The 26,278-nt window shown below is 38.6% G+C and overlaps 1 protein-coding gene across 2 annotated transcripts in view; it reads right to left on the bottom strand.

Annotated features, from left to right (window-relative positions):
- Positions 1–24,481, bottom strand: part of DTNBP1 (dystrobrevin binding protein 1) — a 124,026-nt gene extending 99,545 nt beyond the window's left edge. The window contains exons 1-6 of one of the 2 annotated variants that reach the window (XM_079147074.1): positions 24,327–24,481; positions 15,577–15,630; positions 14,799–14,849; positions 11,857–11,892; positions 9,546–9,606; positions 392–524 (exon numbers count right to left, since the gene is read on the bottom strand). In XM_079147074.1, coding sequence (XP_079003200.1) covers positions 392–524; positions 9,546–9,606; positions 11,857–11,892; positions 14,799–14,849; positions 15,577–15,630; positions 24,327–24,382 — 391 coding nt within the window. In that variant the 5' untranslated portion in view covers positions 24,383–24,481. The remainder of the gene's footprint in view (positions 1–391; positions 525–9,545; positions 9,607–11,856; positions 11,893–14,798; positions 14,850–15,576; positions 15,631–24,326) is intronic. The other variant, XM_079147075.1, reaches the window with a different exon arrangement.
- Positions 24,482–26,278: the final 1,797 nt, after the last annotated feature.

The following is a 26,278-nucleotide window of genomic DNA, read 5'->3' on the forward strand; positions in this document are numbered from 1 at the left end:
GGGAGGCAGAGTATCGGCTTTATATTACAAGTTCTGGAGGATGTCCTACAGTAAGGACAAAGTCACCCTAATTCCTTTCTTTCTACGTTTAACACTTCTAAAACAAAAAGGCCTATGTCACAAAGATAGAACAGTCACTTTAAGAATAAAAATTATGTTTCCTGAAGTGAACCGAGACAGAAAACATGCCAGAAATCATTTCTATACTTTAAATCATTTTCTGTCTCATCCTTAATCAGACAATGGAGTTAACTAAAAATTCACTATTTCCCAAAATATTCGGTTAGTCAGAAATTCAATGAACTCTTGGAACGCTTTGAAATTACACCAAGTCCCGCCAAAACTGTTTTCATTCCTAAATGTGATGTACAGCTCCAAACATCCAACTTACCCAGATTTGCCGCCATGGATTCTAGGTCTGCTATTAACCCTGGGAGCTGCTGGAGCTGTTCTTGCAGCTCTATCAGGCTGCTCTTCTTTTTCTCCCAGTGTGCTGAAAGCATGACCACCTCGCTGTCCACCAGCTGCAAGACAGACCCAGAGGGCAAAGGGAAACCAGGTCTTAGGTATGGAGAAATTATGGCTGACACGAGATTCAGTCAATATTAATTTAACAATCCGCTACTGAGTGCAGATGACCGTACATGCTAAACAAGGTCCAAATCTTCACCATGTTGGCTTAGGATCAGACTTCCTTAAGAGGACTCCCATAGCACAAGAAATAAAAGCAAGAATCAATAACTGGGATAGATTCAAACTAAATAGCTTTCTCTCAGCAAAGGAAACTATCAGCAATGCGAAGAGAGAGCCTACAGAGTGGGAGAATATCTTTGCCACTCATACTTCAGATAGAGCGCTAATTTCCAGAGTATGTAAAGAACTCAAAAAACTCTACACCAAGAATACAAATAACCCAATCAACAAACAGGCTAAGGAAATGAACAGACACTTCACAGAAGAAGATGTACAAGCAATCAACAGATATATGAAAAATGTTCAACATCTTTAGTAATAAGAGAAATGCAAATCAAAACTACACTAAGATTCCATCTCACCCCAATTAGAATGGCGATTATCAAGAATACAAGCAACAATAGGTGTTGGAGAGGATGTGGGGAAAAAGGTACACTCATACATTGCTGGTGGGGCTGCAAATTAGTGCAGCCACTCTGGAAAGCAGTGTGGAGATTCCTTAGAAAACTTGGAATGGACCCACCATTTGACCCAGCTATCCCACTTCTCGGCCTATACCCAAAGGACTTAAAATCAGCATACTACAGAGATACAGCCACATCAATGTTCATAGCAGCTCAATTCACAATAGCCAGACTGTGGAACCAACCTAGATGTCCTTCAATTGATGAATAGATAAAGAAACTGTGGTATATATATATATACAATGGAATATTACTCAGCTATAAAGAATAATAAAATTATGGCATTTGCAGGCAAATGGATGAAATTGGAGAATATCATGCTAAGTGAGATAAGCCAATCTCAAAAATCCAAAAGAGGAATGATCTCACTGATAAGCGGATGATGACACTTAATGGGGGGTGGTAGGGGGACAAGAATGGAGGAAGGAGGGACTGTATAGAGGGAAAAGAGAGGTGGGAGGGGTGGGGGGAAGGAAAAAAATAACGGAATGAATCAAACATCATTACTCTATGTAAATATATGAATATGCAAATGGTATGCTGTTACTCCATGTACGAACTGAAACAACATGTATCCCATTTGTTTACAATAAAAATAAATTAAAAAAAAAAAACTAAAAAAAAAAAAAAAAAGATTGAATTTTTTTAAAGAAAAGAACCAACCTATTATTCAGTACAGGAAACCCCAAATTGCTGCTTGTGTTAGTGTATCTTAACCTGAAGAAGAGAAAGCTCAAAAATGACTTTAGAATTTACTTCTAAAGTGTTTTTAAGAAAACCATTGATTTGAAAATCTAAACCTAAAGGGGGGAAAAAAAAAAAAAAAACTACCAATAATAATCAAAAAGAAAACAAACAAAAACAAATCAAAACATAATTAGCAGGTAATTATCTGCTTTACAAAGGAATTCAAATAGCAGAAAAGTTTCCTAATGCATTTAAAATGCACTGATCAATTCATACGTAAGCAGGAACACTTCCTGCATAAGATAAGATAAATAGCAACATACATGAAGGAATTATAGGTGATTGTGCAATTCCAGATAAAGGATTTACATCACCAAACGAGTAATTCAGAAGATGTTAAAAAGTCAGGATTGAGTGATACTAGGATAGCCTAAGAGAATTCTAACTTCTTTTCCTGAAGACTAAAGAAAATAACATCCATCAGTTTCTCTCAGACAATTTTGTTTTGGTCTTAACACAGTGAAAGAGGAAAGCACCTAGGATAGATAAGATGTAGAGGGTGAAAGGAGAGGTCATCTTTTGAAAACATGGCCAATAACAAGAAGCCAGAATTGTGACAAATACCCATATTCTGTACAATTAAGGTTGCAAAATCCATCACATAATACATTTGAATTTTATATGCAAAAATCACTGAATTCAGTTTTATAGAAAGAATTTACATTTCATGAGATTAACATCCTTCAGACTCTGAATACAACTGAATAGTTACTCTGAATACAACTAATTCTTATCAAATCTCAAAAAAATAAGAATTTTAGAGGAATTAATAATCAAAATTAAGATACAAAATTATTTGTATGGGGTGCTAGATTTTTTTCTGTATTTTAATAAAAACTCAAATCTGAAATAAAAGAACTGAGCTACAATGTATCTTCCTATTTTTTTCAGCCATGAAAACTTCAGTTGAGGTGAGGAGGTAACACCAAGCTTTTTGTGAACTGCATTTCTCATTATTTTTTAATTTTTTATTTATTTAGTTTTTAAGAGATGAGGGTCTGGCTATGTTGTCCAGGCTGGCCTTGAATTCCTGGATTCAGCAATACTGCCTTAGCCTCCCCAAGTAGCTGGAAATACAGACAAACACCACAGTGTCTACTTAAAAGGGCATTATCAACTGGTCTTTATAATGATTTCTGAAAGTAGCTTTAAAAGTCCTAAACAGTGATAAATATATATATAACCATGATGCCATAAGGAATTGGCTTGAAACAAAGATCCACGTTCACAATGTTTATTTCTAAAGTTCAACCAACTACTATTGACTGCCCACGATTTGCTAAAACCTGTTTTAGGCACTGGAGGTGCAAGAGTAAACAAAGAAGATCCTGTACTCTTAGGTACATTTTGGAGGCAGATTTCTCCAATTCTTTTGGCTTCAGACTTTAAACTGTAGCAAACAAAATTCCTTTATTACAGGGACATCTTAAGGATAAAAATACATATTGCCTGAGCCAGGCATGGTGGTGCATGCCTGTAATCCCAGTAACTTGGGAGGATGAGCCAGGAAGATCCCAAGTTTAAGGTCAGCTTTGGCAATTTAGGAAGACCTTGTCTCAAAATGAAAATAATTTTGAAAAAGGGCTAGTAATGTGGTTCAGGGATAGAGTGTCCTGGGTTCAATCTCCAATATCACAATAATAAACATGCAAACACACACACATACTTTGTATATATATTTGGCCTGATACATGGCATACCTTTTTTAAAAAGTTGTTAAATCTAGAATAAACAATTCTGGGATATCAACCATTCCTTACTAAAAATCAAAGTACACCATATTTAAATATTAAAATATTAATGACAGTTTATCTCAAACCTTCCACAAAATTGAAAATTACATTCTGAATATAGGCTATAAGATGATGATCAAAAATAATCTATTCCCAGATATTCAATTTTCTATCTCCATGTCAACAACTCTGAATATACTCAGTTTCAATAACAGAACATCAATTTAAGGAGCAGGACAAACCCAGAGTGCTTCATTCCAAAATCCCTTCTGGCAGCCACTGAGATTAGGCAAATAAAAACAAGCAGGGAACACCAATGATTTACAGCATGGATAACAAGACCTTACTCTATACAAAATTGCACAGTTCAGAGTCAAAGGAGATGTATCATTTCATTTGATCTAGGAACAACTTTGGTAAGCTAGAAGCAAAACACTAGAGGTCTAACTTCAAGAAAACTGCCCTCAGGCTCTAAGCCCTAAGTCACTATTAACTCTCTATCCACTTACGGATTGCTAAGGAAGGGAAAATATCATAGAACTTATTTAGAACAAGCCTAGGCAACAAAGTTATCATTGACCACAGATGTTTATTTTTTAAGATACTGCTCTAAATTCAAAGATTACATAGTAAGAATTTGCTTTAAAGTAGATGAGTATGAAATAATTTGTTAAATAAGACTGAATTGCTTATGAGTATATTTGCCCCAGGAGATTAATGCTGTTTGATTAAAAGCTGCCAAAGACACATGAGCAGGTCTGATAAAATAAACATGTAATAAGTTTAACATAACTAATAATAAACACTTAAATATTTACATGTCTCAACACAGTATAGAGGGTTTTAAAGTACATTTTCATTATTAAAGTTGGGAACTGTACTTCTGGTAAGCAGCAGAAGTCTCCGTTTTGGTGACTTTGGGTGATTTGTTTTTGGTATTTGCTACTATTTGGGAGGAAGGGACCTAAGTCTGTGGGAATCTGAGGGATTCAGGCATAGACGGTTTCATCTATGAAGAATTCTTGGTTGTCAAGGTACAGTCACTGTGACTCCCATTTCCTAACTTAGGGAGTTCCTCAATTCCTAAGGAGGTATAACAATTTATAACCCCATAATCATGTAAGGCCAGAACCATGGTGACAAATGCAGACAGGAAACCAGCTATGCCAACTTGTTCACAAAGTCTGACGGATTTTCTTGTTGGCTCCTTCTGCCAATAGACTAATCTTTCACTAGGCGATGTAGCCACTTCAAAGTTCAAAGAGCATTACGCAAGTGTCTCAGATTCAGTTCCCTAATAGTCTTCTACCCCCATAAATCTCCAAAGGTTTTGTTTCAGTATTTGACCCAAGTTCCATATTTTATATTTTTTACCACTGGTTTTAGTTCCTGGCTCATTATTTAAAGGCTTTTAGTTTCCCTTTATTTTTGTGAGCCTAATGCATTTTATAAATTCTTATACACAAATATATATTCTTATACATTTTTGTGAGTTTAATTCATTTTTAAAGAATGTATATACATAGATTCTTACACACAATATATACTTCTAATATACAAATTCTTTCACATGTATACCTAAAACTCAGGCATTTTTAGAAGGGAATCTGGGTCATACATGACTTCTTATATATTATACATAAATATATACTTTTAGGTACACATATACAGAGAAGGAGGAACACATGCATGTGTTTTAGAGCTACAGCGTTTGTTTGCCTTTCTTTCTTGGCAGTACTAGGGGCTTGAACCCAAGGCCCTGTACCACTGAGCTATGACTAGAGTACTCTTTTATTTTTTGTTTTGAGACAGGGTCACTGACTTGCCTGGCCTCAAACTTGTGATCCTCCTGCCTCAGCCTCTAGTCACTGGGATCATAGACATGTACCACACACCCTGCTACTACAGGGCTTTTTAAAATAGTCAGGAGTCAGTTAAAAGGGATTATTGAAAAATGCACCATTAGGCAATTTCATCTTTGTAAAAACACCATAGTATACTTTAACCTAGAAGGCCTAACCCATTACACACCTAGACTATATAGTAGGTAGCCTGCGGCTCCTAAATCAGTACAGCAAGTTACTGTACGGAATACTGTAGATAACTGCAACACAATCTAAACTGTAACACATCTAAACAAAGAAATAATACAGTAAAAATATGGTATAAGAGAAAAAAAATAGTACACCTGTCTAGGGCACTTACCAGGGCTGGAGTGTAATGGGACTGGAAGTTGCTCTGGGGGAGCCAGCGAGTGAGTGTAGAGTGAATGTGCAGGCCCAGGACACTACTGTACCTACTGTAGACTTTTATAAGTGCTATACCTTTAGGCTACACTGTATTTATATAAAAATATTTTTCTTCCTTCAATTATAAACAGTGTAATTTTTTTTTAGTCTTTTTAAAATAGCACAGGTTAAAATGCAAACATACTGTAGTACAGTTACACAAAAATATTTTCTTTCTTTGTATCTTGTTGATTTCTGCAGTCTTCTCATCCTTGGTGAATATTCTGAAGTCATGGACAAACCTCTTGAGTGTCTTCCAGATGTCAGCAGTGTACTCCATGGAGAATCACCCCAAGCCCAGGCTAAGTTTGGGCTGCAGCAGCATCTTCTCAGCATCTTCTTCAGTTGCAGCACTAGCCTGGGCAAAGGTCCTTTTCCGGCAATAGGCCTTGAAAGTTGCAGTAACTCCTTGATCCAGATCAAAAGGGTGATATTTAAAGGGAGAAACACCACTTTGATAAAGGGATGAAGATCCCCAATAAAAGATGGATACACAGAAGCATTATGAACAATCTAACAATAAGCAATACCTTGAAAACTATGTTATTCTCCAGTACTTATCCATTCTGCTGGCAAAGCAGCACAGGAAGTATCCTAGAAGCGGACTGGGTCATGCATGACTTCCTATTGTTCCACAGGACATTGTGTGTGCTTACTGATATGCTGTAAAGTCTGCAGTTCTCACTGTGCAAGGTCACAGAGGGTTTCGATCTGGAGCCTACAACACTGCCCTCAAGAAAAACTGTTATCCTGTCCTTAAAAGCCGTGAAACCTAACACTGACCTGGCTGCTATGGGTGAAAGTCCTTCTAGTCCTCCTATTCCACACAGGGAGCTTTCATCCACTTGAAGATTTGCTCTGTCAGGTGACTGTCCTCAATGATCTGCTTATCTAGAGTTTCCAAAAATTCCTCATCTGCTCTCACAGCAGCACTCCCAGACTCATCACTCTTTCACATTCTGTGATGAATAACAATTCTTGAATAGCTTAAACCCCTAGAGGTGGTGGCACATTCAACCTCAGAGTTGGGTCCAACCTTTTCTTCAACACTGTGAAAAAGTTTTGCTGTGGCCACGACTGTCTGGTGCTAAGAGGGATGCACTTCTGGTCTTCAATCCAGGCCACTGGAAGTTTCTCTGTATCTAACACAGGCTCATCTTTAATTTGTTAGTCTCCTTGCCATCAATGAAGCAGAGCCTTTAACAGCTTCCATCACTTTGCTCTTGACCAAGACCACAGCTACAGAAGGGGAAGGCCGGACTGGCAAGCAATAACCATTGCTGCGCTTCTACCTTCATAGTCCTAATTACTTTTAATTTTGTTAGCAGGTCCATTATTTGATATGGCCTTTTAATGGCAACATTAGCAGCTAATTTTGTATACTTAGGGGCCATGATGAACAACACAACACAAGATCAAATCAAGCAAAAAGAGAAAATGATATGATAAGATGTGGCAAACCTGAGATGAGGCTGCTGAGTAACAGCATGGTAATAGTATGCAAACCACGGCATACTACTTTATGGCAAACTCTTTTTTAAAAAATAAGTAGAAGTATGTCCTAAAATGATATAAAGGGCAGTCAATATGTAAACCAGTCACAAAGTTCTTTATTATTTTATGGGCATCATTGTATGTGGTACATACAACTGGCAGCACAGTATGTATACACCACCACCACCACAAGAGTAACGTATTGCACTTTGATAAAACCTCAGCTATGACATCACTAGCACTTCAGCTCCATTATAATTCAAGGGTGCTCTCATCATATATTTAGCCCATGGTTGACCGAGAAACTTGGTCATGCAGTATATGACTGTATCTACTCTGCCTTACTGCCAGAAACTAACATTCCCCTCTTCTCAGCAATTTCTAAGAGGAACATTATAAATATCTAAAGGTCATTATAAATATTCCTTTGTTCTATAGGTCTTTTACAGCTTCACTAACCTAGGTAAATGGTAAAGAAAGTCTTAAATCAAAAGTCAGAATCACAGAAATATCTTAAGAGAAAGTTTCATTGACATTAACAGCACAAAATATTTGACCTTGACTAGTAAAGCTTTAAGTGTGTACACCAATAACTTTAATTACAAGTTACTTTCATTCACCATAGACTCTATAAATGCCTGAAAACAAATTTGTTCTCGAAACAAGCATTCAATTCACTGAAATGTTTATATTTTATATATTTATACATATATTTATGTAAGTTTTTTTTTCTTTTTTGTTAAGCAAAGTGATGATTTCAGGTAGACTGAGCAAAGCTAAGCTTTCGCCCAGACAGTAAGAAATTCTTCTTTTGGCCTATACTCAAAGGACTTAACATTAGCATACTACAGTGATGCAGCCACTTCAATGTTCACAGCTGCTCAATCCATAAAAGCTAGATTGTGGAACCAACCTATACACCCTTCAACTGATGAATGGATAAAGAAAATGTGGTATATATACACAAGGGAATAAAATTATGGCATTTGCAGGTAAATGGATACAGTTGGAGAATTTCATGCTAAGTGAGATAAGTCAATCCCAAAAAACCAAAGGTGGAATGCTCTCTCTGATAAGTGGATGATGATACGTAATGAGTGGTGGGAGGGAGGCAAGAATGGAGGAAGAATGGATTGTACAGATGAAAAAGAGGGGTGGGGAGGTGGTGGGGGGAAAGAAAAAATAACAGAATGAGACAAACATCATTATCCTATGTACATGTATGATTACACAAATGGTGTGACTCTACTTCATGTACAACCAGAGAAACAATAGTTGTACCCCATTTGTGTACAATAAATCAAAATAAATAAAAATAAATTCTTTAACAGTGGGTAGAATGAGATCATATCTCATAATTTATATATACTATAGTCATTAAATTCTAATTCAAAGCATTATACCTAGATAAATCAAATATCTACCTATTCTTAGAATAAAAGTTAAAAATTCTCTAACCCAACTAAACTAACTAAACGACCAGACTGAGAAACTTTTTTTTTAAAAAAAAGAGTGTTAGCCATGCAAGGTAGTGCACACCTGTAATCATAGTGGGACTCAGGAGGCAGAGGTAGGAGGACTGCAAGTCCAGCAACTTAACAAGACCATAAGCAATTTAGTGATATTCTGTCTCAAAATAAAAAAATTAAAAAAGGGCTGGGAATGTAGCTCAGTGGCAAAGTACCCCTGAGTTAAATTCCCAGCACCAAAATAATAATAATAATAATAATAATTTTTAAAGTGCTTTATTTAGGGAATTTCAACTAAATTCAGTATTAGATATTTTGCAAAATACTTCCATACAATAATAAGCTTAATTCTTCATAAACTAGCATTTAACACTGACAAGGAAATTTCCCCACAAATATCAAATTAGCCAATTCTAGCTGACGGTGGTGCTCAGCTGTAATCCCAGTGGCTTGGTAGGCTGAGGTAGGAGGATTGCCAAGTTTAAAGTCAGCCTCAACAACTTAGCAAGGACCTAGGTAACTCAGTGAGACCCTATCTCTAAATAAAATATAAAAAAGGGCTGGGGATGTGACTCAGTGTTTAAGTACTCCTGGGTTCAATCCCTGGTACCTAAATAAATAAATAAATAAAATACATAAAATTAGTCAATTCTTTACCTCTCCAGCATTTGCACATTCTTTGGCTCTTCTGTGAAGTGCAGCCCATGTATCTTCATATCTAAGAAAAGCAAAATAATTCAAAATGCATATCACACATTCAAAAGAAATACTATCACCAATCGCAAAAAACCAAAGGCCAAATGTTTTCTCTGATATGCAGATGCTAATTTATAATAAGGGGGCAGTGGGGGCTGGGAAAAAGATAGAAGTATTTTGGATTAGGCAGAAGTGAGGAGGCAGAGAGGTAGGAATGATAGTAGAATGAACTGGACATGATTACCCTATGTACATATATGATTACATGACCAGTGTGATCCTATATCATGTACAACCAGAAGAATCAGAAGTTAAACTCCATTTATGTATGATGTGTCAAAATGCATTCTTTCATGTATAACTAATTAGAACAAATTTAAAAAAATAAATAATATCTAAAGATGAACCTGGAACATAATGTAACTCCAGAAAGGAGAAGCTCAAAAAATAAGGGGACACATTGCAAGAACAGAAGTCAACTTGAAAGAGCTTTCAATGGCCAAATATGGGACAATCTGGGCAACAAAACAAATAATGGTAGTAAAGGATTATAACTTGAAGAATAAAACAAACATCCATGAGTCCATAGTAATATAAACAAATAGTTGAATAAATAAAGGAAGGAAAAGGAAAAAATTCTTGTTTATAGAATTCCAATTAATTTTAAAAGAAATGATGGAAATCACTACTTGGTAAATATAAGAGAAATAACTTTCAGGAAAGAATTGTAATGGATTTAAAATTTGTGGATGAAAGTATCAAGAGAAATAAGATATTTACATAGTCTCAAAGTAGCTCCCCACAGGATACACATAAACTAAAATGGTGAGAACAGGGTGGACAGTGGAGGAACCTGGCAGGTACTTCATAAACAAGGGTTCAGAATGATCAAAAGCAGTGAGGAATATCAACATCAGGTGCCCCCTGATGTAATGTACTTGAGAAGGACACAAAATCAGTCTTCCAGTGTTCTCTGACAGAAGGCACTAACTTGAATTTATTCATGAGAAAAGAGGAGACAAACTTGAGTTGATGGGACATTTTGCAATCACTGATCAGTCTTTTTCAAAAAAGTGTCAAGATCATGAAAAGGCAGATTCAGGAAGTGTTCCGGACTAAAGGAGATGAAGGAGGCATAGTGACAAAATATAATGTGTGGTCCTGGATTGGACCCTGGTTCAGAAAAAAAGGATATTAGTCAGACAATTAAAGAAATCTGAATAAGGATTATAGTATTTACCAATGTTAATTTTTTGATTCTGATCATGATTATCATAGTTATGCAAAATGTTAACAACAGGGAAGATGGAATTCCTTGTTCTATTTTTATAATTGTTTTTTTAAATTTATTTTTATTGTAAACAAATGGGATACATGTTGTTTCTGTTTGTACATGGAGTAACAGCATACCATTTGTGTAATCATAAATTTACATAGGGTAATGATGTTTGATTCATTCTGTTATTTTTTCCTTCCCCTCCCACCTCCCCACCCCTCCCACCCCTCTTTTCCCTCTATATAGTCCCTCCTTCCTCCATTAATTGTTTTTAAGTATAAAATTATCTCAAGACTTAAAAAATACAATTTCTGCACCATTCACATATGATTGCTGAAGTAAAACTTGATTTTTCCATCTTATCTAAAATTCTAACTATCCAAGTGATAATTCTCTAAAGGGGACTATGTATTCAATGAATTTATATTACCTCCCTTCATAGTTATGGAGAGATTTACAATTTTCCTGTTGAATTTAAGTAGGAAAATCAATCTGAAAATCCCACCAGAGTGTTATCAGCATCTACATATAATGAAAGGCAAGGTGGAAGGTCACACAATTAATAGTCTTACTGTCACTGTCAACTAACAGAAAGATTGAAAATTTTCTCTGGTGTATCAGACTATGTAGGTATCAATTAAAATCAACAAGATGTACTGAATGCCAGGCAGTAATGAATGTAGGCATGAGAGTTGCTGAGATGAGCTTTACCTCAGCCTCTTTCATTGCTCCAGTACCTAACAGGGGAGTTATTAAATGTCTGCTAAATGAAGAAATGTATACACTCATTGCAAATTTTAAATTCAGGGTTTCATGATAAAATTTTCTATCATTTTTGCCAATTAATGAAAAAAGAGCAAATTAATCATTGCCTGCCACTTAAACTCCAGATCAATCATTCTTTTCCTACCATCTCCTTTCCCTGCTGTTGTATTTCTGCTTCCCACACCCTCTTTACCATTATATCACCCTCCCTCATGTCCAACAGTTTGGCACCTGGTTCTTGACTTTTCCTCCTGTGTTTGATATTCCCTAAAAAATAATACAGATTAACCTAACCAGTCATTTTTTTCTGCTCCCCTCCTATGCTACTGAGCACTGTTATAGAAAGGTATACAAACCATTACAGAGACATACTATCTAACCTTGCATGGGCCTCAGCTGCCAATCAGCAGTTTTAAAATTTCATTCCTATTAGATTGCTCACAGAAGTCTACCCAGCAGGTCTTACACATACCATGCGGTTTTGAAAGTCATCCCCATCTAGTCACTTTCAACAGATGGGTGGCCTTGTTATAAAGACCCTGGATATAAGCCTTCAATTTTCATGCTTTCAAATGTCTTTAAAATTGCAAATCAATGATGGAAAAATAGAGAAGAAACCACACTGCTAATGCAAAATTCATTTTTCTAGTAATACTTTATATACTACAGAACTAGTGGAAGAATTCACAATATAATCAGGAAAATCAACATAAACACAAATAATTACCTTCTAAGGTAGACAAAGCACTAATTAAGGAGACTAACTTTTAACTGTTACATACTACACTGTCTAAGTTATGATTTAGAGGTCAGAGAAGATGCCAGAAGGGGAACACCAGGAATCTGTCTTCTCCCCTGGGTCACAGCTGTACTGACAGAACCTGTCTGATGAAACTATTTGAAACTGGCTTCTACTAAAGGCTTGCAATTTCTAGGGGAAAGCTTGGATGGAAAACAGATTAATTTTGTTCAATTTCAGCTCTCAGCACAGCAGCAGCTATCTATCCCCCAAACTCAGCCCCAGGGCAGGCAGCCAAACACTTGCTCCTAAAGCAGCTCTTATGCAGACTGTGGGAGCCAGGTCGGCAATGAGGACCCCATCCTCCAATTACTGGGGATCCATATTCTGATCACTAATTGCTACTCTGATCAGGGAGATGCAGATACAGTGGTAACCATTATTACAAATCCTTCCTGTTCCTGCTACAGAGACTTTTCAGCAGATTTGAAAGTCCAGCACCTGGTTTTTGTGCCTTTTCATTCTCTTTTTCCTCTTTGGGAATCAGACATTTAATGACTAAGACATTCAAAAGCAACCACAGATACAGGGAAATTTAGAAAGTCACCCCACATGACCAGTGAAAGATGTAAGTTCAGAGAAGACCTGAGGAAACCTTACGTTTCCACAGCAGGCTGAAAAACAGCACACAGGCACTACCACGATAAAAAACAAAACGGCAGACCCTGGGGAAACGTATGCAAAAACAGGAAAATATGGCCCTTTCAAGGGAAAAAATAAAACCAAAAAACTAACATTAAACATCCCTGAGAAAGACCGGGTGCTGAATTTCAAGTAACAGGGCTGGGGGTGAAACTCAGTGGTAGAATGTGTGCCTAGCAAGTGCAAGGATCTGGGTTTAAAGGGGAAATGCAGGTACAGTTGATGGTATAGAAATGAATACGGATGAGGAAAAGTAGCTATGCTCTACTGTGTGCATCTTTACCATATCTGTCAGATGACATGATGCAAAGTATAGAACATCACATAACATTCTCAAATAGTGTACTTATTTTATATAGTAGCTTTGGTATAATTGATAACCATCAAGTATACCTTTTTAAAGTGCATAATTTAGCAGTTTTTAGTATATTCGCAAAGCTGTGCAATGATCACACTAAATTCAAAATATTTTCATCACCCGTACCCACTAGTATCACTACCCAATTCCCTAGAAGCCCTATTAAACACTAATCTACTTTTTGTCTCTATGCATTTGTCTCTTGGACATTCCATATAAAGGAAATCATACAATATGTGGCTATCTATACTGGTTCCTTTCACATAGCATAATGCTTTTAAGTTTTACCCATAACACAGCATATATTTCATTTCTTTTTTGTGGCAGAATAATATTGTATTATGTGGATATACATTTTGTTTATGCATTAATCAGTTAACGGACATTTATTTTCTATTTTTGGCTATTATGAATACTAGTACTATGCACATTTGGATACAAGTTTTTATGTGGATATATATTTTCAATTCTCTTGAAGTGAAATTGCTGGGTCATATGTTAATTTTATACATAACTTTTAAAGAAAATACAAAACTATTTTCCAAAGTGGCTGCATAATTTTACAAGTCAACCAGCAATGCATAAGGTTGCTAATTCCCTCAGATCCTGGCCAACACTTGATATAGCCTATCTTTTTTAATATAGAGATGCTAATGAGTATGATGTGGTACTTCACTGTGATCGTGATTTGCATTTCTCTGCGGACTAGTAAGGTTGAGTATCTTTTCAGGTTCTTGTTGGCCATTTGTATCTCTCTTTGGAGAAATGTCTGTTCAAATTCTTTGTCTATTTCTTCACTGAGTTGTCTTTTTATTGTTGCATTTTCAAAATTCTTTATATGTTCTGGATACAGTCCTTCATCAGATAAATGACTGCAAACATTTTCTCTCCATTCTGTGGGTGGTTGTTCCACTTTCTTAATGGTGTTCTTTGAAGCACAAGTGTTTAATTTTGATTATGTCCAATCTATTTTTCTTCTGTTGCTTATGCTTTTGGTGTCACTTCTAAGAAAATCATGTGTTTTATTATGTCTGCATGTCAACAGGAACAGATTAGAAAATAAATGGTATGAAATTAAGAATCAAAGTAAGACCTGATTGAGGACTCAAATTCAGAATCAAGTTTTTCTGTTAAGAAACCACAGAGATAGTGACTATATATTGCAAACTATTGCTAGCAAACACAATAAGGTTATGTCAAAGTCAGTCCTTTGTATTAGCCAGTAAAAAGTAAAAGCCTCAAAGAAAAAAAATAATAACCTCCAATCACTATATTAAGGTACTGTTTAGGTATTTTAATGTTTTTATCTATAAAATTATGAAGTTATTTTAAACAACAGAAGTGTAACCTTCCTCTCTACAAGAAAACATTTACCTGCTAAGTAATTCCAGTCCAGCAGAGTACTTTGGCAAGTAGGGAACAGACCTGCCAAAAGAAACATTTTATTAACACAGAATCTGAAAAAGAATCTTAAATTTTATCAACATTGAATCTTGAAAAGAAAATTATATACAAGAATTCTGACACTATCAATTGTAATGTAAGATATTTTAAAACCACTGAAAATTTATCTAATCTTTTAGGAAAATATATTACTTTAGAGTTAATGTACTGCAATACATCAAACTGTCACTTTGTCCCAAGGAGATTGTTTTTAGCAAACAATACAATAAACATTTTAACAGAACACTACACAAAGAGAATAAATACACAAGATGGAACCTCAGCTCTCAAGGTAGAAAATAAATCTGGGCATATGCTTTACTAAAAAAATGAAAAACAGGGCACAATACCAGTGTTTTCATATAAAACAGGGAATAGCTAAAAAGATTCATTTGTCACATCCTATTTCATTATTAATAAGGTTTACAATAATGCAGAACTTTTACTTTGCTCTTAATATACAAATTACTTGTGATCAAACAATAGCTATGGATTGTCGCAGAGTGAAACAATCATATTTTACCATTTTTCAACCATTTCACAATTTTATCAGAAAACTTTCCTGTTAGAAAAGTTAGAAAGAATAAATTCTTTTGTAGCTGATGCATGCAACAGATCTAAAACACAAAGTAGTTTTACTATTATGAATACAACCAAAAGCAGTATGCAATTCAAGTCATGGTAAACTAGAACCTCAGCCCAAGCTTACCTGGGTTTGCTTTTTACTTTCGCTTCTTTTGACTTGTCACTCAAAGTCTTTAGCCTAGAATTTGACAAGCACAAAATATATTTTTACAGGTCAAGAGACTTTCAACAACAAATCGTCAGAGCTGTTACAATTTTAGGTGGGACAGGCTTTTTTTTTTTTTTTTTTTTTTTTTTAAGCAAAAATTAAGCACCTGTATAGGCAACAAATATTTGAGTATTCTTACTGTATGTGAGATAATCACAAATGCAAAATCAGTAGCAATTTTTATATTCTTGCTTTTACCAAATCCCTTTGTTAGAAACAAAGATTTCCTAAATGTGATCAGAGAAATCTTAATTTATCTGGTATCACTAGAAAAAAGTAGTGATTCACATAGGTGAATTCAAGAGGTAAGATAAATATTCATAAACAAGGCAGCACTCAGTTATCTTAAGTACCTGTACTATTGAAATTTCAGTTGATAAAAGCTTTCTAAAATAACTCCTTTCATTAAAGAAGATTTGGCAAACCCATTTACCATTTTTTGATAACTCCAGTTTGTTTTTACGAACACCTGGCTGCATTCTGGGGCAACACAGTACTTCCTTCAGACGCTTCTGAGCTAGGAATTCATCTTCATTTCTAATCGGAACCAATCGATGGTGGTTTGTGTTTGGGCTTTTGTGTCTATTTTTCCTAAAGTTTCTGCCTTTATTCTTGGTCAGCTGGTTTCAGGATTCTGCACTGCTTCTGCTAACTACCTAGCTCCTGCAGCCTCCTCCCCTTTACGTGCTGTTTTTAAATGAGCTAGAAAACAAAACAAACATGGCTAGAACTACACATACAAAATTAGCAGGCTCTTCTAAATATGAAATATGATGTTCAGACTGTACATTTTCAGTTTCACTTTCTTTTGGCTATAGACTCTACTCCAGATAACTGAATTGCCAATTAACAAGTGCTAAATTATGAAATAATCTCTTATAAAATGAGATACTGCTGTACATGTCCTTAATTACTTCAACAAATATTCATTTCAAAACAGGAAACTGAAATAGCCCACAGTACCACTGCTAACCCCTGAAAGCCTCTGCAAAAACATAGAAATAGGTGCTCCTTCCTTAGGATGCTTTACTGACATCAGTCAGGACCTGTCCTAATACACAAGCTAACTCTTACATACATACCTCACAGTTACATTGTACAGTATGCAATCTGCCCAACTCTACATGCAAGCCCTGACACAAGATTCATCTTTTTGTCAATAATGCCTGGTCAAGCACAAGAAGGGGATTTCTAATCAAATGTATTTTTTAAAACAAATCTGTATGACAATTTTGTACATTTTATTCTATGATTTTAGAAATCATAGAATATATTAGATATATTAGATTTCTCTATGATGCCCCCAAAAATAAGTCATCTCTTTAGTACAAAACTGATTTGGTTATTTCTCTAGATGAGTCAAGGAAATTACATCTGTCCCAGAGAAACAAAATTTCTAAGTTTATTTTAAAAACTAGTAAATCTGGCTTACACAAAGATTAAACTAGAACTGACAGAGGTATTTTTATAGTTATGCTTTACCATTTCTACTTCAAAATTCAAGAAAGGCATTTAGTTGAGACAACTCAGGTAGAATTATCCTAGGGTAGTTACACGGCAGTGCATCACCTTGAAAATGAGTCTAAGATATTTTTAGTGACCTGAGTGGATACTTTGAGATGTAAAAGGGATCACTAAGGTACTCTCTGGACCACTCTAACCATATTATCTAGTTAATCTCCAGGGTGATCTTTCATATATTTATTTTTAAAATAAACTTTCAATTTCTCAATTGTTATATGCAAAGTGTGGGATATTTTCCTCCTCCCCCCAAAAAAGGAAAACATGATCTGGAAGAAAGGGAAAAGAGAAGAGTTGTAGGGAGCTAGAAATGAAGTTGCTTCAGGCCACCAAGAGCTCCCCTTGGCTCCCAACAAGGTCTGCTTCAAATACAGGTCTCTAACTAAATGTAACCTGCGGAGCTTATCTGATCTGACTTTGAACAGACCAGCTGTAAAGAGACCTCTCTAAGAACCAAGGAAATCTGATTACGGACTGGATAACTGGTTATATGGAGGAACTAGTGTTAATTTTGTTAGAAATTATACTGGTATTGCACTTATGTATTTTTTTAAGTAAAGCAAACTGATGTATGGAGGTATAACAGACTATACATAAACGGAGAGGTAAAGCAAATGTGGCAATAGTTGAAAATTACTAAATCTGTGTAATGGATATATGGAAGTCATTGTGTTACTCTCTTTTGTATGTCTGAAACTTTATTAAAAATTTTCAACAACCAAAATAGTCTTTTATATATTCATCTTTTCTCACCACACCTTTTCCAACTAAATCATCAGTGTGCCAAAAACAGAAAACTGTTGAAGAAAACAAAAATTATAGGGAAGTTGGAAACAGTAACAAAAGTTCAGGAGAGAAAAATATGCAAGATTACAATCACTATCCTTTTTCTTTAATTTTTAATTAAAAATTTGTTCCAATTTGTTGTACATGACAGTAGAATACATTTATACATTTTGATAGATACAATCACTATCCTTAAGGTGAAAAAAATACGATTAGATATATTTAGTAAAGTAAAAAAGCAAATAGGTCCTTTGTAAGAGCCATCCTTGAAAACTGGAAGGGAAATGAAAATAGTCTACCACTTTATTTTACAATAACTCTACTTAAAATTTCTCACACTAATCCTGCGCTGGAAAACACTCACTAAGTCTATTTAATGTCTCACGGTGTCATGACACACTGGGAAGGAAATACTGATCCAGGGGGAATACTCCCGCTTCCTTAAATGTAAAATGGTAGTATTATACTCAACCATAAAAACTTGCCAAGAATAAAATACAAATCCATACATGACCTTGGTGGCATCTGGAGAAACTATAGAGCTAATTCAAGTGAAAGGTATAATAAAAAGATTATCATCATCAAGAAAGCTGAGAACCTGTGTATGTAACAGGGCCAGGGTGAAATAAAGGCTGAGGCGCCTAATGCATCAGTTTCTATAAAAGGTTTTCTTTCCGTGGCCCAGTCTCACTCAAGTGCTCCTCCATGAGTATACCAATAGACTTGAGAGCCACCTAACAATTATTTTCTACTAATGTCAACTAATGCACATTTTGAAGTTCAAAGCACTCAACTTCAAATTCATCCAGATCAGTTCAATAATTTTATTTTTAGATGTCTCTAAAGACTTGCTTTAATTTGACACCAGCATATTTACTTCCTCAGACTTTGGAGAAAAGGCTAAAATGGAGGCCTCTTACTAAATGATGGAGGTGATATGCAAAACTGCTCAGAAAAAAAGTTAGAAAAACTAAACAGCATGACTCGAGGAGTGATAAGCAGATTTGCTGAGCTGACTCCACTGCATGGGGTGACCTGGATGGCATTTCATTGGCCTGTTTCCAACTCATCTACTTCATCGTCTATTAGGAAAGGTGAAGATGACTGCTTTAAAACGCCAGAAAATGGATCAGCATATTTTGCCATAATACTCAGTTCTGCTTCCATCATCCTAACTTTAAATTCTATTTAGAAATCCAAATCCAGTCTAATATTTTTCACACTAATATTTATCAATTCCTTCACTCTTTTTCTCTAACAAGATCAGGGAATAAGCAAAAGCATTAATCATGCTGCAAGGTGAAAATGACCCCTAAGCTCCAAAGCCTGAGAAATTCACAGAAGGTCCACAGACTCAAAAAAGGGAGTCTTTACCATAATTAATCCCAAGTACACCAAGCTTCAGTTCTAGCCACTTCTGAGCATGTCAATTTCCAACTACTACTGCACAACAAATTCACCTTCAACTGCTCCTTCTCCCAAACCTGTTCTTATTCCTTTATGTTGGTGCATGTCATCATTCATCTACGATACTCCAAAACCAACACTCTCAATTTCTGTGCCTTTTTCATCTCCCACATCTCGCTGCTGACAAATTCAACCACTGCCTGTCACATTCCTTCTGTCTCCTAAATTTCTACCAGCACTGCCTCATCATCTTTTACCTGGCCCATAATTAAAGCCTAATCTCCCCATCCCTAATCTTATTACACCACCTAAGTAATTGTTCCAGAAATGCAGCAATACTCTTCTGGAAATACAAACAGATCCCTTTCCCTTAGACTGGTTTTTAGCCAAGTACTTAGGATCTTCCAGACACTCTGCCTCCTGCAACTACAATGAGCAGGGACCTCATTTCTGTCTGGTGGTTCTGGGTCATGTCTTCAGCACCTTGAACACTGCCTGCCACAAAGTAAGCACTCAATAAGTAGTTGACAAATTAACTAAGCAAAGCATTAAAGATTATCAGGCAATGAATTTCCTTTCCTGTTTTACCTCTGAAATACCTTTACCCAAATCTATCACAATCTCTCCCCATTCTTCAAGGCCCAGTTTGGAAGCCACTTCCTCTTTGAAGCCTTCTGTAAATGCATCCAAATTAAAGACTCTTTCTGCTGGGCTCACATATTCACCACTTGTACCTTTAACGTGCAGTTCAGTTTGCTTTACATTACCACTAGTTTAATGTATCCAGAGGGTAGGGACTGTTTCAGTCAGCTTGGCAGCCCCAGGATCTGGTCCAATATACAGATACTGCTTAGTAAAGACTAAGCAAAACTGAGTAAATGGGCTCTCAAACCTTTTTAAAGCTTCTATGGAAAAGGACACTTTGCTTAACCTTATGTCTGACACTTAGGAACTCAGTAAATATTTATTGAATCAGGTTAAACACTATTTTTTTCTCCTTATTAAGAAAGAGAAATCCTAGAAAAGTTGAAATTTCAGGTAAAACTTCACCATTTCACCACACTGCAAATTACTGGATCCTCCTTTGTTTTGACACTACAGGATGGAAGAAGAGAGAATGAGGACACTGCGCAGGGATGGAGGAGAGGGGCAAAGCGGCTTTGAGGGGGAAACACTTACTGCCTCGTTGCAACAAAAAACAGATTTTAAATTCCTAATCAGGAGAACCCAGACCATACAAACTGGAAGAACCTGCCTGTTAGAGACAGCTAGGATTCTTCAGCACATGATTTTCAGTTCCCTGAAGAGGTATGCAAAATCTCTCCACATGCTGGGATACCTCAGTCCTAAGACCTACTCAAGAGGTGAAAATCAAAGATTCTAGTGGATCTGAATTGTGTGTGTCTGTATACCCAGAAGCTGCTCTGAGAGTTTAACAACTCCCCCGCCCCCCGAAAAAGGATGTCCTATGTAAACCCTCCAAAGGGATCCAAGAATTCTGAGCTAAATTAAAGACTCAGTGATGAGAAAGATCTCCACATGAGGCCCAGAACCAAAGCCCTCCAGTTCCAGGCTCTTTTGGCTGGCACCCCCATCCACTTAGGGCAGAAAGAACATGATATAATTACAATAATTGGTTTGTCTTAATATAGAGATAATTGTTACTATGAAAAAAATTTACTAAAAAAGTTTAAGCGGCTGGGTATTATAGCTTAGCAGTAGTGTATGTACAGTATGTTCAAGGACTCAGGTTCAATCTCCAGCACTGCAAAAATACATAATAAAGCCACAAGTTCGCAGATAATCTTGAGTCCTGTAGACATCAATAATGTCTACCCTGACTTTTAAAAATCACACTCATAAAGTGTATTTTTCATAAGTCTGAATGGAATATAGAAATTCACTGTGTTCACTGGACATGCTTTAACTACTGTGACATTCTCTTAAGAGGCTAATAAATACCTGTTCTTTTTTTTTTTATTTTATTGTAAACCAATGGGATACATGTTGTTTCTCTGTTTGTACATGGAGTAAAGGTGTACCATTTGTGTAATCATAAATTTACATAGAGTAATGTTGTTTGATTCATTCTGTTATTTTTTCCCTTCCCCCCACCCCTCCCACCCCCTTTTCCCTCTATACAGTCCTTCCTTCCTCCATACTTGCCCCCCTCCCTAACCCTAACTCTAACCCTAACACTAACCCTTCCCTCCCCCCATTATGTGTCATCATCCACTTATTAGCGATATCATTTGTCCTTTGGCTTTTTGAGATTGGCTTATCTCACTTAGCATGATATTCTCCAATTTCATCCATTTGCCTGCAAATGCCATGATTTTATCATTCTTTATGGCTGAGTAATATTCCACTGTATATACATACCACAGTTTCTTTATCCACTCATCAATTGAAGGGCATCTAGGTTGGTTCCACAGTCTGGCTATTGTGAATTGAGCAGCTATGAACATTGATGTGGCTGTATCTCTGTAGTATGCTGATTTTAAGTCCTTTGGGTATAGGCCAAGGAGTGGGATAGCTGGGTCAAATGGAGGGTCCATTCCAAGTTTTCTAAGGAATCTCCACACTGCTTTCCAGAGTGGCTGCACTAATTTGCAGCCCCACCAGCAATGTATGAGTGTACCTATCTCCCCACATCCTTGCCAACACCTGTTGTTGTTCGTATTCTTGATAATCGCCATTCTAATTGGGGTGAGATGGAATCTTAGGGTGGTAAATACCTGTTCTTAAAAAAAAAAGAAAAGTCACTAAAAAACAGGAGTAAATTTGCCTAGAGTTAAGCTCTGGATATATGAATTTTCATAAATTGAAAATGAGCAGAAGAGCTGAATAAAGGCTGTTCTGGTAGCTGAAGAAGCCCACAAAATCACAAGGTCATCTGCTGATAGCCTGGGGCACTGTGAAACTGGATGTTTTCAATTATTTCAGAAGGCAGTTGCCATCTACTAAACACTTGCTCAGCATTCAATGTTCCTACAGGAATGCCAGGTCCAACTGGATAGTTTTGGAAGGCAACTGCCTTGTTTCTTATCTCTGAATCAAATCCCTTAGTGCCTCCATACAACAAACATCTATACGGGGTTTAATTTCATCTTTTCTTGTTAAAGCAAAGGTATTCAAATATGTAAAATAGGCTGATCTCAAGCTAAAAATGGAAGAATTTACAAAGATGGATGTTTCTTTTTGCTTCCTTAGTAAAAATCATATAGGAAATTGAGGCCTCAAAAAAGTACATCTGCGCTGAGAGTTGTGGGTCAACTGTTAAGAGAGACATCACCTGAAGACGGGTCATTTCCTAGTTAATTAACAGGTTAATAGCACACACTGACAATGGGGAGGGGTATCTGCTAAGAGTGACCTGTGCAAAGAGAAGCCAACAAAGGACCTGCATAGAATGAAACCTTCTAAGGATAACTAATGCTAAATGGGACCCATGTTATGGCATCTTCAAGAAGTGAAGTCAGTTTCCAAGGAGTTCCAACCAGACTCCCTCAAGCCCTCTCCATAACAGAACCCTAAACTTCGGGGACTGTTTGCACCTTGGCAGTTCAGAGTCCAAATTCCTAAGCAAGAAACTTCTTAAGCAAAGGTCCTCAGCATGAACCGGTTCTAAGGCAACCATAAGGCCCAGAGAGTTGTAGCAACTACTAGAAGAGGAATTACTATGCCATCTAGGAATTTCTTGAAGCAAGGAGAACAAGAGCTACCCAGGTGAGTTTATCTATGGCCATTCTCACGCAACAAGCAGGCCACTAAAGCATCTTTCTAAAAATGTTGAAAGTTACACTCTGAAGTTACTTCTTCTAAATTAACAGGGAGAAAAGTATGGAAGCACCGCAAGTACACCCACAGGAATGACTTCCTGTGCATCCACACTATTCTTAAGAACAAGGAACTAAATCATCAAAACCGCTTTATAAATGGGGTTAAGTGCTCACGTATTCCCCAAGCTGTTAGTGTGCCACAGGGGATGAAAAGTCGAACACCTTTCCCCTTAGGAACTTAAACACAGGCTGGAGACGCCCTCGCATTCCGCACTTCTCCAAAAGGCTTCGTAAGGTCAAGGCGTCAGACCCTTTATGCAAGTGGCACCTCTTCTAAAGTAATGAAAGTTAAAATGACTTAAGCACAGATAACAGTGACAGCGCCCGTTATACGCGGTCATTCATTTCCCTTGAGATAAGGGCCCTCAGAGTTCCCCTTTCACAGTCGCGGAAGCAGGACAAAGAGGCAGGACAGCTGGGGTCACTCGCAGAACTACGGTAACTGGCAGAGGCGGGACGAGCGCCCCGCCGCCCGAGCCCGCTCACGGTCCCAGGCTTGGCGGCCGTGGAATCACCTGGGGGCCCAGCAGCACCTCCGTCCCGACTCTGGTTTGGCCGGAATCCGGTGCCACCTGGGCGTGGCGGGGGCGTCCCCAGGCGCGTCCGGGCAGGTTGCGGAGCTGTGGCTCCGCGCTCTTAACTCCGGTCCTGGTAGCACTGCCGCGGTCGCTCGCTCTCCTCGCCCAGGTCCCTCACCAGGCGTAATGGCGCGAGGGAAGGGGGCCAGCCAGCCAAAGGCAGCTGGGCAGCGGCGGCGGCCCCGCCCGGGAGCCCGCAGGTGTCCCGGCCGCCCTGGGGCGGGGGTCGCGGGCTGCGTCCCGGCGGGCGGAAGCGGGGCGGCGCGCTCGCCTCTCACGTGACGCCGCTCCCGGGCCGGGCGTGAGGCGAGGGGATGTCGCCGTGCGAGCCCGGGCGCGAGTCGGCTGCCCGCGGGACCGAAGTTACTTTGTGCCTCTGGGGACCCGGACGCCGGCGAGTTCGTTACTTTCCTCGACCGGGCCGGGAGGGGCGGGGCGGGGAGGCGGGCAGGCCGGCCGTCCGGGGCCGCAGTCCCGCGCCGCCCGGCCCCGGCGCCCCCGGGTCCCTTTGGGTCGCCTACTGTATACCCACCCGGAGGCGAAATCCTGCTGCACGCTCAGCAGCCGCTCGCGCAGGGTCTCCAGCATCGCCGCCGCCGCGTCGCCTCCCCTCAGGCCTCGCGCCGCCTCGCTGGCCGCGGCCCCTGGCCCGAGCGGCTGCCCAGAGCACCTGTCAACCGCACGCCCCGCACTCTCACGGCCGGCCCCGCCCCCGACTCGGCCAGCGCCCCCGCGCAGAAGCCCCAGCGCCCTCCGCGTTCCCGCCCCCGCCGGCCCGCGCGCCCTCGCCCGCCCCGCCCCCGCCGCGCGCTGGGTCCGCGCAGCCGCAGCCGGGCGCGCCGGCCGCGGCTGCGGAGAGAGGGCGGGCTTTCCTGCTAGTACCGCCCCGCGGGAGCGCGAGTGCGCCCGGGCTTCTTCCGCGCCCGGCCCGCCCTCTGGTTCCTCTGGGTCGAGGGTCTGAGCCCCGAGGCTTTGACCGCGGTGAGTTAGTCTGCAACGCTCAGCCCCAGTTTCTTCATTGATAAAATGGCAACCCTAACTGTCTCGACAGCCTTGCTCTCCGCGCTCTCTCTAACCTACCCCATCACACCAAAAGATCACTTTTCCCAAGTCGCCAGTGAGCCCTGTTACCCATGCTGTTTGTTGCTTCTCTGCCCTGACTCTTTCTCGACCTCTTAGTTCCCGTTGCATGTCTGCATCCCACTCTGAAGTCACATTCTTCTCTGGCTAACAAGGTCTCCTTGCTCCTCTCCCTTGGCCTCCATCCCTTCTCCTATTTCAACAGCTGCTCCGGAGGCTGCATCCCCAGACTTTCCATCTGTGCTCTCTCTCCAGGTCATTATATCCATCAACTCCTGTAATTTTTCTCAAGGCACTGATGAAGCTCACATCTCTGTCTTCAGCCTTGTCCCTCCTCCCCTTAATTCATGCCAGTTGCTTCCTCAACATGTATCCAACATGCATCTCGACAACATACACAAAATTAAAAATCTCATTGCACGCTTGCCTCTTAATCCCCCATTTTCTAGGCTTTTCATTTCAGTAAACAGCACCACCATCAACCAGGTTGCTCAAGTTAAGATACTTGAAATGACCCCTGGTTCTTCTCTTTTTCTCATCCTCTATAACCCATCAAATCCAATCAAAAAATCTTTTTTAAAAAATTATTATTATTTAAAAATACTTTTAACTGTAGATGAATACAGTATCTTTATTTTATTCATTTTTTTTAAAGTGGTGCTGATAATCAAACCGAGTGCCTCACACATGCTAGGCGAGTGCTCTATTATTGAGCCACAACTCCAGCCCTCAACAATCTTAAGTAGTTGTGGGATCTGCTGCTCTTTCTCCATCTTCACTATAATCACCCTAGTCCAACCCACCATTGTCTCTTTTTTTACAGATTGCATTTTGATTCATTCTACACAAATGGGGTGCACCTTTTTGTTTCTCTGGTTGTGCACGATGTAGATTCACACCATTCATGTAATCATACATGTGCATAGGATAATGATGTCTGTCTCATTCCACCATCTTTCATACCCCCTCCCCACAACCCACCATCTTTCACTGGGAACATTGAAAATGCTCCCTGATCCTACTTGTGTTGCTGTCCATGCCTGTTATTCATCAGTGACACAATAGCCAGGCAGAAGTATTTAAAAGACCAAACAGAGCCAGGTACTGTGACACAAACCTGTAATTCCAGTGACTTGAGTTGGGAGGATCACCAGTTTGAGGCCAGCATGGGCAACTTAACAAGATCTAGTCTTAAATTAAAAAGGTGGGGTGAAGATCTGTGGCAGGTGCCCCTAGGTTCAATCCCCAGTACTAAAAAAATAAAAATAAAAGAAGAAAGAAAAAAGGTCATTTTGATCTCCTGCTTAAAAATTATTCAATTGCTATCTGTGTATCTGGAGTAAAATTCAAATCCTTATCCCAGCTTAGAAAGCATTGAAATTTGGAAGCTTTCAGCAACTCTTT

This window comes from Sciurus vulgaris (genome assembly GCF_902686455.1).
Source record: "Sciurus vulgaris genome assembly, chromosome: 7".
Lineage (NCBI taxonomy): Eukaryota > Metazoa > Chordata > Mammalia > Rodentia > Sciuridae > Sciurus > Sciurus vulgaris.